Source organism: Phyllosticta citribraziliensis, assembly GCF_038025025.1.
Source record: "Phyllosticta citribraziliensis strain CPC 17464 chromosome Unknown J3D65scaffold_2, whole genome shotgun sequence".
In the NCBI taxonomy this organism is placed as follows: Eukaryota; Fungi; Ascomycota; class Dothideomycetes; order Botryosphaeriales; family Phyllostictaceae; genus Phyllosticta; species Phyllosticta citribraziliensis.
In genome coordinates, this window is record NW_027117339.1 from 2430191 (window position 1) to 2442694 (window position 12504).

At 54.8% G+C, this 12504-nt stretch overlaps 4 protein-coding genes across 4 annotated transcripts; 2 read left to right on the forward strand and 2 right to left on the reverse strand.

Annotated features, from left to right (window-relative positions):
* Positions 1–213: 213 nt before the first annotated feature.
* J3D65DRAFT_614993 (palmitoyltransferase with autoacylation activity Pfa4) lies at positions 214–2069 on the reverse strand. The gene is made up of 3 exons (XM_066799279.1): positions 1580–2069; positions 431–1499; positions 214–379 (listed from the first exon to the last, which is right to left on the reverse strand). The coding sequence occupies exons 1-2, from the start codon at positions 1927–1929 to the stop codon at positions 467–469; spliced, it is 1383 nt and encodes a 460-aa protein (XP_066659094.1). The 5' UTR covers positions 1930–2069; the 3' UTR covers positions 214–379; positions 431–466.
* Positions 2070–2158: 89 nt separating this feature from the next.
* Positions 2159–4396, forward strand: J3D65DRAFT_229106 (alpha-1,6-mannosyltransferase subunit Ecm39). Its single transcript, XM_066794660.1, has 3 exons — positions 2159–2267; positions 2319–2771; positions 2823–4396. The coding sequence occupies exons 1-3, from the start codon at positions 2249–2251 to the stop codon at positions 4217–4219; spliced, it is 1869 nt and encodes a 622-aa protein (XP_066659095.1). The 5' UTR covers positions 2159–2248; the 3' UTR covers positions 4220–4396.
* Positions 4397–5209: 813 nt separating this feature from the next.
* Positions 5210–9107, forward strand: J3D65DRAFT_614996 (uncharacterized protein). The gene has a single exon (XM_066799280.1). It carries the CDS (start codon positions 5284–5286, stop codon positions 8674–8676), a length of 3393 nt encoding a protein of 1130 aa, XP_066659096.1. The 5' UTR covers positions 5210–5283; the 3' UTR covers positions 8677–9107.
* A 540-nt stretch (positions 9108–9647) lies between these two features.
* J3D65DRAFT_615000 (serine/threonine-protein kinase Chk1) lies at positions 9648–12010 on the reverse strand. The gene is made up of 3 exons (XM_066799281.1): positions 11873–12010; positions 11711–11787; positions 9648–11641 (listed from the first exon to the last, which is right to left on the reverse strand). Exons 1-3 carry the CDS (start codon positions 11888–11890, stop codon positions 10027–10029), a joined length of 1710 nt encoding a protein of 569 aa, XP_066659097.1. The 5' UTR covers positions 11891–12010; the 3' UTR covers positions 9648–10026.
* Positions 12011–12504: the final 494 nt, after the last annotated feature.

The window sequence follows — 12504 nt, forward strand, 5'->3', positions numbered from 1 at the left end:
TGACTAGTTTGCTTGTTGTTTGATGATGGGAACCACAACAACGAAGGTGATGAACTTGCCATTGATTTTGGTTGAGAAAGGGGAAGAGAAGGCGCCACGCCATCATGACTACACACGCTCGATGTCGATCATGAAGATGCACGGCTGTTGTCATTCACGTCACACACGTCTTGTCTCGTCATGCATGTACGTTGCGGCATTCTCTGAGCGCATGGTTGATTCGTCGATTATTACCACTTGTCGCATATTACAATTCTCGTTTGCTCGTTGGATAGGTCTAATAGATCGTGCATGGCACTGCTGGGCTTTGCCTTGCTGCTCCTTTTCTTGTTGTTTCTGGGTGATCCAGCATGCTCCATGTACCAGGAAGTCACGGGCACTGGTATTTGTCAGATGTGATTAGATGATGAAGCTCCAGGTAACCAAGTACACAAAAAGCTCGCCTCTACTTTACCACTTTTACATGTCAAGAAGTATGCTGTGCTGCCTGGGCTTTCCTTCTTCGAATGAGCTCGCTCAACGGCACGTCGTCCTCGTCATAAAACTCGGCATCTTGGTCGACGCCAAAGTCCTTCAAAGTTTCGCCCTCGGAGTTCCTCCATGCCTCTTCCCCGTCCGCATCTGCACCCATGCCACCATTGCCGACGTCAGGCTCGCTTTCAAGTTCTGAGTCTTCTTCGCTTTCCACGTCGGAAGGTACAATGGCACCACTGCTGTCGAATCGTTCGTGAAAGGGTCTGCGCCTCTGCAGTGTGCTATTGCCAACACCATTGTTATCCCACCTCTTCAAATCCTCCTCCTGGCGGCGGCGGAAAGCTTCAATGTCGATGCCATTCTTCATTGTCAGCTCGTCGCCGCGATGCGTAAACGCCTCTTCGGGATTGAACGTCCGTCTGATGCGCGGCATGCGGTCCGGGTCCGGCGGGGGCCACGCAACCGACGCATCCTCGAAGCCATTGACCTCGAAATTCAGCCCAGCACCAGGACGCAGCCGCGGCGTGGCCGCAAAAGGCCAGAACCACGCGAGCACGTTCTTGGTGCCAAAGCCCTGCACCAGATTTGGCCACACGCCAATGTCGTAGGGAAATTCCACGCGGCGGATACGCACGCGCGCGCCGTCGGGGCCGGCGAGGTAGCCGCCTAGGAACTTGGCCCGGTGGACGAGCGTGTCGTGCCGCTCAAGCTCCCACGTCTCGATTGTCGTCACGTTTTCGACGAGCATTTTCCCAAAACGCAAGAGCATTAGGCCTACTGTGACGAGTGTCAAGGTGTTTACCAGCGCCAGCGCGAAGAGATGGAGGAGCTGCGGCGCCGTGGGACCAAGGTAGCTGGGTAGTCGGCGTTTGTCCCATAGCACATGTAGCCGCAGCCAGATATGGTATTCGTTGAACCAGAGGGCAGCTGTGCCGTACAGCAGTATGCGGAAGAAATGTGGGTAGGTGGTGTAGGAGACGCAGTTTGCGATCCACGGACAGTGGTGGTCCATTTTCGGGATGCACCTGGGAGAAGCATCAGCCATTGTTGTTCCTTCATCTCTGCATGACCAGCTGCTGAGCCCTTCTGCTGAAGTCTTGCTCACCTCCCGCATGTTTTGCAGTGGTGCGCACGCGGAGGCTTCGGCGCCTCGCACTTGCTACACCACCGATTGCCGCCTTGCGGCACTTCCTCCTTGTCCGTCTTTGGCTTCTCACCGTAGACGCGCACCGGCTCTGGCGTCCAGCCTGGCGGCACGCGCCCTGGATCCGCCATCCATGCTCGGATGTGGCTGAAGGCGACGCCGAAGATGAGCACGTTGAGCTTGATGTACTGGTCCGTTGAAAATGGACCCGGGTCGATATAGAGGAACAGGTATTGCGAGGTGCCGAGGAATGCGATGAGGGCGAGGACTAAGGGTGCGGCGAGCGAGGCTGGCGAGAATTGGTATCCCATGGCGAGGGTGGTTTGTAGAGGAACTGGGCTAGCGAGCGTGGGCGTATTGCAGTCGCATTTTCAGCGATTCGCAGTTGAGAGGACAGGGCGTATCGGAAGATGGAGAATCATGGATGGATGCAGTCGAGGCGAACGCGACGGGAGCAGTGTTGTGGGGACGGCGGATGACGCAGGGGTTGCTGGGTTTCACCTGCACGCGCGTTTGACAGATCGACAGCTGCGCCGGTCCCGAAAGTGAGGCCGCTTCGTCGCAACCACATCTCTCACCAAAACATCTGCCGTGACTTCTCCTGCTCCTGGAAAAAAATGATCAGACGGCATGATGAATCCTCTCCTTGGTGAGTCAACACCTTTGGTCTTTGTGCGAGCTGCATGTTGACAGCATTTAGAGTCCTTCATCACCCTTCTCCTTCCCACTGTCATTTTGATACACCTTTTTTGGGCCCCTTTCACCAAAGTTGAGGAATCCTTCAACATCCAGGCCATTCACGACATTTTGGCCCATGGGATTCCCACCGAGAACGTCAAAGCAGAGCTCGCCGCCAAGTATGATCACGTCTCGTTCCCTGGATCTGTACCCCGGACCTTTGTTGGTGCCCTGCTGGTCTCGGGCCTAACTTGGCCTTGGAAAAAGTACATGACATCGCCTGCCAATCTCCAAATGCTCGCTCGTACAGTCATTGGACTGTACAATGCATTTGCGCTCCTTTCGTTGCGTTCGATTGTGTCAAAAGTTTTTGGCAAAACTGCCGGGATATGGTTCGTCTTGTTCCATGCCACGCAATTTCACATCATGTTCTATGCCTCCCGGACTCTTCCTAACATGTTTGCTTTGGGATTGAGTAAGTCTCCAGCCTGAATGATGCAATTGGTAAATCTAAGATAAAGTCAAGGCACTCTCGCACTCCGGTTCTACCTCGATTCCAGCACTGTCGCAGACAAACGCGCCTCGAATCGAAGCCTGCGTTTGTCTTTTTACGTCCTGACCATCGCTGGCATTATTTTTCGATCTGAGCTCGCTCTGTATCTGGCTACTCTTGCCTCCTATCAGCTACTCAAACGGCTCCGCGCCTCGGGCGCCTCGGGCCTCTTCCCGTATCTCCGTGAGGTCGTACCAGCAGGTCTTTCGGGAGCCATTGTCGCTCTCGCGATCACCGTTCCCGTCGACACTTTCTTTTGGCTCACCTACCCGACGCCGCTGTGGCCTGAGTGGACCGCTTTCGCCTACAACACGATCCACGGGCACGCCTCGGAATGGGGTGTATCCCCATGGCACTTCTACCTGCTCAACGCGCTACCACGGCTCCTTCTCAATCCGCTTATTCCGACCTTCCTCTTGCCCTTCTCCGTGCTAAACCCCTCAATCCGCGGTCCATCCCTCGATTTGCTTGTCCCCAGTCTTGCGTTTGTTGGTTTGTACAGTGTACTGCCGCACAAGGAATGGCGCTTCGTCATTTATGTGGTGCCGGCCTTGACAGCCTCTGCTGCCGCCTCTGCGAGCTATCTCTGGACGCGCCGTGCCAAATCGCTACTCTACCGCGCACTCAGTCTCGCACTCGTGGGGTCGTTGGTCCTGTCGGCGACCATTTCGGTGGCGCTGCTGGCCATTTCCTCAGCAAACTACCCCGGCGGCGCGGCACTCTCTCGTCTTGGACCTCTTGCCGCCGCTTCAACGCCCGACTCGGCCACACTCGGGACGTCATTTGCGATTGCGGAGCCTGACGGCGATGGCGATGGCAATGAGCCAAGACTGAGGCGCGCTGTCCAAGTCCACCTCGACAATCTCGTGTGCCAGACTGGGGCGACGCAGTTCCTGTCAGACACGGCGGCAAGGGTCAAGCTTCCTCCTTTGCCATTATCTGCCCCTGAGAAATGGGCGGGAGTGAAAGAGATGGGGCACGAGACGGCAATATGGCATTTCGACAAAAGCACCAACGCAACGGCGCTGTTAGACCCAGCCTTCTGGGCGGCGTTCGACTTTGCGCTGGTAGAGAGCGTCGAAACGGCCATTGGCAAATGGGAAGTGGTTGATGTTGTTGAAGCATTTGGCGGCGTGGCATTGGTGAGGCCAGATGATGAGTTTGGAGAGGAAAAGAGTTCTGTTAGACTCGATCAAGAGGGAAAGGGCCGCGTAAGAGGCGTCGGCCAAGTGCTGTTTGGGGAGGGGAGCATGATTGGGGAGTTGGAGAAGTGGACGAGAGAAAGGGTGAGCAAGGGATGGTGGATTGGGGTGCGCATGGTGCCAAAAGTGAGGATTCTCAGAAGGGTGCAGGTGGCGGGAGAGCGATGATACATGTAGGTAGCAGTTCATGTCACACGCCGGAGAGTTTCGTGAGAGGGAGTGGGTCGGTTTCAGCCAATCATTTGCTAGCGCCATGCGGGTGCCTGCCTACCTAACGCCCGCTGGGCAACCGTCGTCTGTCGTCCATCAATCCGCCCACTCGACAAAACACCACGCCCTGCCACGGCGAAAAGGTTGCAATTGGCCCTGTCTTGCCCCGGAAACTCCCTTGTTCCTCGACAGTTTCTCCCTCCAGCTCTCTCTCTCACTCTTGGCGCCTCTCGACTCTCGCGCTCTTCCGCCGCGCCACTCTCTCACAGCCGTTGACGACGCACTTGTCGCGCACCACGCACACTGCCCATTTTATATCGATCCGTCCCCTGTCGACCTGCGCTGATTCCTCCCATCCCCCGCCCTCGAAAGACGCGTCCAAACACGTAATCTGTCTGCTCCTTCCACCGCGCCGACCGACCGCGACGTCTGTGTAGCCTCGTTACGGCCCACCATCAGGAAACACTTGGAAGAAGCGCGCAACAATTTGCGGCTGGCACATCTTTCTTCTGCTTCCAAACACCTCTGGCGCAGTCGGTTCGCCCAGTCTAGAGACCCTGTCTGCACTCGTTCTGCCATTCTGCTGCGGCCGGCCGTTGGATACAATACCAAATCTCCGCGCATTCCCCGTAGACGCTCGACCTTTTGCACTGGACTCGGCCTCATCGCTCATCCACGCGGTCCATTCCCTTTGCTTCTGCCCGTCTCTTCCTGCGCCGAGTCGGATGGATAGATTGTTTCAAAAAGTCAAGGCCCGGCACAGCTAAAGCTTTTGATTTCGCTGTGGCCCGGTACCCCGCCTCCACGCTGCCCTCGACCGTCTGCTGCCTGGATTCCCATTGCTGCTTCCGCATCAGGTAAGTGACTTCAGCGAGATTCATTTGTTCTCATCAGGCTCAGCGGAAGCCTTGGCTTTTCCCATGTCTCGACACCTGGGTTGAAAAGGCACCCAAGCCCACCTTCTACCTTGGTCACTTCTAACCATCTACTTGTAGTCTCGCCTCGCATTGTTTCGCAGAAGCATGCTGTCACCAAATTGGTTGCAACCGGAAGCTGCCGGCAATGCGTTTCTGGATCCCGCCACTGAACAACTTCCAAGCGATGAACAACAAACCCAACCTCTCACGCAACCCCTTCTTGATCCCCGCCGCCTAGGTCAAGACACTTTCGGGCTGGACGAAGAAGATGTCTCGGATGTCTTCTGCATTCTGACACCAGCAGCCCCGGCCGCTTTCCACATCGTCAAATTCGCCGCGGAACACTCCCCACAACATGTCCTCCAAACTTCTGTCACACCAGACTCCTCAATCACGAAGGCGGACCCCACCCAACCTGATGAGGAGGCTGAGACATTCATCCTCGATTCTTCTGGCTTCATATCCGATCTTGCATTAAGATTCTCCGCTCAACTCAAATTTCCGCACCGACAATTTGTCTTCGGCCGCAATGTTGAAAAATCCGACATCATTTTGCAGGCTGGGCCGGAGGTTTCAAAACGTGTCAGCAACTCACATTTCCGGATCTACATCAACGAATGGGGTGTTCTGATGCTGGAAGACTTGTCCACCAACGGCACCATGGTTGACGACAAACTTCTCAAATCCAAGACCAAGGTCCGGGAATCTCCAGTGACGACAATGCTCACATCCGGCTCCGTAATATCAATCTTGTCCCCTAAGGACGAAGAGTGCATCAGATTCCACGTCCGAATTCCTCCCAAAGACGGATATCAAGAACAATGGCAACGCCGTATGCAAAGCTACCTGCTGAATGTCAAGATTGCCAAGGAGCGTTTTCTTTCAGAAACAGGAACTGACCGCCATGGCGATAATACGGGAGTAAACGCGGCCGCACGTGGAGGACCGGTGGTGCCTATAATGTCTGGAGCCCAAGCATACGGCATGCGATGGAACGGCAAGCCTGATTACAACGTGGTGGACCAACTCGGCAAAGGAGCTTTCGCGACCGTCTATAAGCTCGCAACCGTCATGAATGGGGAGGTGTTTGCCGCGAAAGAGCTCGAGAAGAAGCGCTTCATTAAGAATGGTCAGATGGACAAGAAACTCGACAATGAGATGAGGATCATGCAGGACTTGAGTCATCCAAACATTGTGCAGTACATTGACTGCGTGGACAAAGGCAACTTTCTCTACATCATCATGGAATATGTGCCTTATGGAAACTTGTCGGAATGGTTGGGTAGGCACGAGCTACTCCCAGAGCCCGCGGCTCAAAGAGTTGCGTGCCAAATCTTCAGTTCGCTGGCCTACCTGCACGCCCGGAAAATCACACATCGTGATATCAAGCCCGACAACATTCTCATCGCTTCAGAACAACCTTTTAACGTTAAGTTGTCCGACTTTGGATTGTCCAAGGTCGTGAGCAACAACGACACGTTCCTCAAGACGTTTTGCGGAACACTTCTGTACTGCGCACCGGAGGTCTTTCCACACTATGATGGGAATTCAAAGGGCCAAAAACGCCGGAAACCTGGAGAATCGAAAAAGACCTACCACTCGTACAGCCAATCCGTCGACATATGGTCATTTGGCGCTGTACTCTGGTCCGCACTTTGTAGCCATCCACCCTTCGAGGGCGTCATGGACAACACGGGAAAGGGCATGTTCAACAAGATCATGAGCACGGATTTGGACACGACACCTCTGCGAAAATGCGGCGTGTCGCCAGAAGCCATCGACTTACTCACGTCGATGCTCAATACTGATCCAGCGGAGCGTCCGACGGAGATGGAGTGTCTGCACCATCCTTGGCTGGTCAACCTCGCAAGGCAAATCGTCCCTGATGTCGTCAAACCCGACTTGCAAGCCATTCCTGAAGAGGAAGAGGAGGAGGAGGAAGAAGCTTACTATCAGGTGTCAGAGGACAAGTTTTCTCAACTAAGCCTCAGCGATAGGAAGGCTGGGTATGGTGTGCCAGAAGACAGTGACGACGAGGAAGATGACGAAGAGGAGTCTGAGCCCGAGGAGCTGTTGGAGATTCACAAGTCTAAGCGCATTAAGCATGACAAATTTCATCCACGTTACCAGTATCGAGGCGCTCCTGAATTCGACTCTAGCCCCGAGGTTTCTTATGCTTCGCAAAGGTCAGCAGCAAACGGTGGAAGCTACACTTTCTCCCAGCGTGCCCCTGCAGCAAAGTCTCGACTTTTCGGCGAGATAGGTCAGTCGGCCCTTCAAGGCTCCGGAGCCTTGGACCGACAGATTCATCAAGCTGGGTCCCCTGAGGACGAGTCGGGATTTAGCGGGCAAGATGGCACAGACAGTAAGAGCCCCAGACCAAATCAGTTCACTAAAGGTTTCAACACGTTGTCAATGGCGAACCTGACAACTCCAAAGAAGAACTCCAACAGTAGCAGCGCAAGCGACAGTCTTCTTGGCACCGAGTCCATGGTTCGCGATTTGCACATGGACTCTCCGAGATCATCCAACTCGCCTGAAGGAGACCAAAATGAACCGACGACACCGCGAACACCTGAGGCGTCACAGCAACATAGTTTGCAGGCCTCGGACACGCCAACACCTCGCGTTGGCCCAACTCAGAATCATTCCGTACTCAAGGATTCGTCACGGCCATCCCAAGAGGCAACCCCAAAGCAGAAGAATGGATTTAGCCGAGAAATAAAATTGCCCTTACTGCCATCGTTCTTCTGGAGGCCGGATGATGAATCCACCCATAACAATGAATATTCTTCAAAAGTCAGCGGCATCGACTTTGATCGAGGTCCCGTCTACGCGCCACCAAAACTTCTCTCTCTGCCGTCGACATCCGTACCTTCGGACACAAGCGAAGATGATACGGACAGCGGCTCAAAACGCAGGGGAAGCGAAGAGGCCCCAAACACGACTGCTGGGGCGTTGGAGTCATACTCTTCAACTGACGGCGAATTTCGTCGGCCAAAGCCGCGCTTAGGAAACCTCACCACGACTCCCGATTCATTCTTCCACATCGTTCTTCGTCTTGAAACGGACTGCGTGACCTGGGGCCGTCTGAAGGACTGTTCGATTGTATATCCCGACTCTGCCGATACTAGAATTCCCAAGAACGCCTTTACTATCTGGCACCATGTCTCAGGCGAGCCAGACGCCATCAAGAACAACAAGGACTGGACCAAGCTGCCCGGCCTCGAGGTATTGATCCACACCAATAGCCGAAGTGGCATCCGCGTCAACGGTGTCAAACTAGAACCACCACAGCCGGGCGGCAGCTACCAATTCGGCAAGCTTTATACGGGTGACGTCATCACCGTGTATCAACGGAAACACGAGGTTCTCAGCTTCATCTGCGAGTTCTTCCATGGCGAGTCTGCGAAGCGCAGGCCCGTCGACCAAGCCTTCCATGCTGAGACCTCGAAGACCAAGGCGCCGTTTGAGATTAGACAGTCGTTGAGGGTTTGAGCGGCATATTTTTCTCCACTCGACAGGTTTGGTATCCCACTTTTTTTCTCCTTTTCTCCCTCTTACCGTTTCCTTTTTTTGTACTTTACCGGAGCGACCAGCTGAGCACCCCCTTTTCCACCGCTTTCCTTTATCACCAGCCTTTTGTAAGAGTCTTGAGAGCACCACTTTTTCTTTCTTTTTTTTTTTTTTTTTCTTTCTCTTTTTTTGGCAGAGAGAGAACGGATCAAGTGGAGGAAAATTTTGCGAGGTTGATTGATTGATATTCGGATGCAAGCGGCGAGGAGGAGGAAATGTTGACCCGGATTGCGTGCGGGCAACGGCGGTTACTACTCCCACTGGGAGGAACGAGAGATACCACTACTACTACGACCGACTTTTTTGATAGCATTTGCTCAATTTTTCCGGCCAGAGATTGGCAGAACTTTTAAGTCTACTTTTCGTCATTGGCTGCTTGTGAATTTTATGATGCTGCTGCTGCTGCTGCTGTTGACTTGGGAGGCTTGTCGGATGTACTACTGCTCACTCACTCATCACATACTTCCCTCTTCGGTGCCTTCTGAGCTTGTACCAGAGCAAACCGCGTCTTGTCTGGCTTTCTCGCCTTGCCAATAGACGAAGCGGTCAGCCAGTCACCAAGAGCATTCTCACGGAGTCAATGTGTCCAGGTGACATCAAGTCCACTAGCATAGGTTCCCAGACCATGACCACGACCGCACACCCACAGTCCCATTCGCTCCTCTCCATGCACCACACGTACCAAACACATATTGCAGCGCATGCGAAATTCTTCAAATGAAACCGCGAGATGTATCCAAGGAGCTAATGGTATAATAATATGCTAAAGGTATATATCTTATCTATCAAGAACCAACAAGTAGGGCAAAGACCCGAGAAGAAAAGAACCGGGGGGAAAATTGTGCTTGTGGGAAACCAGATTCCTGTCTAGCGAACAAAAGAGACCTTCCTTGTTTTTTCTTTTGGAGCAGGGGAGAAGAACGGAAGGTGGGTATTTGATGGCTATGCGGGACTGACTGGATCCAGAGCAGCATGACCAGGGGGGAAGAGGATAAGGGAATAGAGAGGAGGAATGTCTGCCTCCCCCAACGCGGCCAGCAGCCAGCAGCGACGAATGCAAAAGGCACGATGCTCACGCATGCCTCGCCGTCTATTACGCAGCCGTCCTATTAATGCGATTGGCTTCGCAAGAGAAGGGAAGGAGAGGGGAAATCGCCGGGCCAAAGTTGCTGCATCAATCCAAGTCGTGGTCAATCGACCAACCCCAAAGACTGGCTGTCATTCCAATCTCGACAGCCAATAACAGCAGCGATGAGCAGGCAGGCCTACCGCTCAATTCGGCACCACGACGCCCTCCTTGCACAGGACGACGCACTTTTTGAAAAAGCGGCGCCACTCAAGGGGATCGCCCTTGATCTTGACAAACCGCACCTCGGACACGTCGACGCCAGCGTCGGCAGCGGCCTGGTCGCCCAGCTCGGCCGCCGTGAAGCGCTCGACGGCAATGACGCCGTTGAGCCCCTGCTGCCTGCCGTCGACCGTCTTGACGCGGATCCACGTCTCGCGGTCGCGGCCGTCGAGCGCGGCCTGCGGCAGCGGCGCGACGGGCACGCCCAGCCGGTGCAGCGCCTCGACCAGCAGCGGCAGCAGCAGCGAGAAGGACAGCGGCGAGAAGAAGCGCGTCAGCCGGTGCGGCGGCACGATGTCGCCGAAGCGCCGCGCCGCCTGCGTGAGCGAGATGGGGACCGACGGCGTAGGCGAGAATTGCGTCAGCGACGGCGAGTCGGCAATGTGCGCCAGCAGCTTCTGCGACGCGCGCTGCTTGTGCGTCGTGTTTGCAGCAGGTCTTCCTGTCGTCGACGTGCGGGCGCCGAAATCAGTGGGCTGAGAGGCGGACATTCCGTCGTTGATGGCAAGACGTGGAGGTCGTTCCCAAAGGTCAAAAGCCGTGTCTGAGATGCCCGCGTTTTCGGGCTGCGTCGCGGCGAACTCGACGCCGCTGTCAACGTCCATGGGGTCGGAAGCGCCGTTGCTTGCGGAGTCGGCTTGGGTTGCAGGCACGCTGGTGTCGAAGTCGATGTGAAGAGATTCCAGCATCTGCGTCGCGAGCTGGATTGGGTTGCCGATACGACCAGACGTTGCAAGGTATGGGTTTATGCGTGTGTACCATGGGTGGGTGCGGACTTCGTCAAGCGTAAAGCGCTCTTTGGGATCGAGCTTGAGCATGCCTCGGAGCAAAGAGGCAATGTCGGGTGGAATCTTCTTCCACAGGTCATCTGTCGTTCGACCACTCGTGTTTACATATTCGTTGAATTCGTAGCTGTTGCGCGTAGGCTCGTCCCATGGCGTATTTCCGGCCAGTAGCACGAAGAGCACAATACCACAGCTCCAAATGTCGGAAATGTTGGGCTCGTAGCCCTGGACCGGCGACTTGTTGGCCTTCATTTTACGGATGGCCACAATCTCTGGGGCAATGTACGGCGGGCTTCCGCAGACGCTGTTGCAAAGTCTCTTTTTGCCCTTGTTGGAGAAGAGGGCGGCAAGGCCAAAGTCGGAAAGCTTGAGGTCTCCATCTATCGAGAGGAGCATGTTCTCCGGCTTGATGTCGCGATGCGCCACGCCTTTTGAATGCATGTATCCGACGGCATTTATGAGCTGGGTGAAGTAGAGGTGGGCGACGTCCACGCTCACGCCCTCGTCTGCCTCGATCTTGTCAAACAAGTCGCCGCCCTCGGCAAGCTCCATAGCAATCCAGGTGTAGAGCTTGTCCTCGCCATGGCTGAAATACTGTATCACGTTGTGATGCTTGCCCAGGTAGTGGTGCAGTGTTACTTCGTGCTGGATTTGGCTGGGCTTGAGGCGTCCTGTGTGGTATGCATGGTCCTTGTTTATGAACTTGACGGCAATGACTGGCTTGGAGGCGTTTGGCGGCACCGCTTTTCGGATGCTAGGAGAGCAGGTTAGTTTGGTGGGCTAGCATGGCCAGTTGCGACGGGCTGTCAGGGAAGACACCCACAATGCATATGCGCCTTGGCCGATTGTTTTGGAGACGACTCGGAACGGCAGATCTTTTGGAATCGGGGCCACTTGGGACTGCAGCAAAGGTTGGGTCAGCGCGGCTCAAGTGGGTCTTGATCTGGCACGTCGCGTCGCTTCGCAATCGACAGGGACGACTTACATTGGGAAGTGGACCCATGGCGAGAGGTGAGGAGAAGAGCAGGTATTTGCAGAGGCACAAGAAACGGATCAATCAGAAGAATCGCATGCCCGGTGTTGCTGTGGCGAGAAGTCAAGGCGGCAATTGATTGGAGTTGAGTTGTTTGTGCACGCGTCGCGGCGCGTCATGGAGTCACGTGAATCGAATGTTTTGAGTGACAAGGATCCTTCCCGATCTGGAGCCATCATGCACACGGCAGCAGGCAACCGTCAGGTCAAGATTGGGCAGCCAGATTGTCGCACTTCACATGTCGGCTGCGCCGAAAGATTTTGATGTTGCTGTCAACACGGCTGGTTCCCTTACGCTACTTCTGGTAGTGTACATTCCGGCGTCTCCCAGCTACATGTACCGCATAGCATCTCCATCCCTTGAAGTTGCCTGCCCCTTCGCTCCACTTTCCCCACCCCGGCCCGGCCCTCTGCGCTTTCCAGCATGCGCGGCACGAATGAAACAAGAAGAGGACGAGGAGACGAGGAACAAGCCCCGAAACCCAACAAAGAAAATAAAAACATGGCCGACGTGGTCAAGTCGGTCCAACGAAAGCAACAAAACTTTCGTTTTTGGAAACGAATCCCCAAAACTCCCGTCTAACT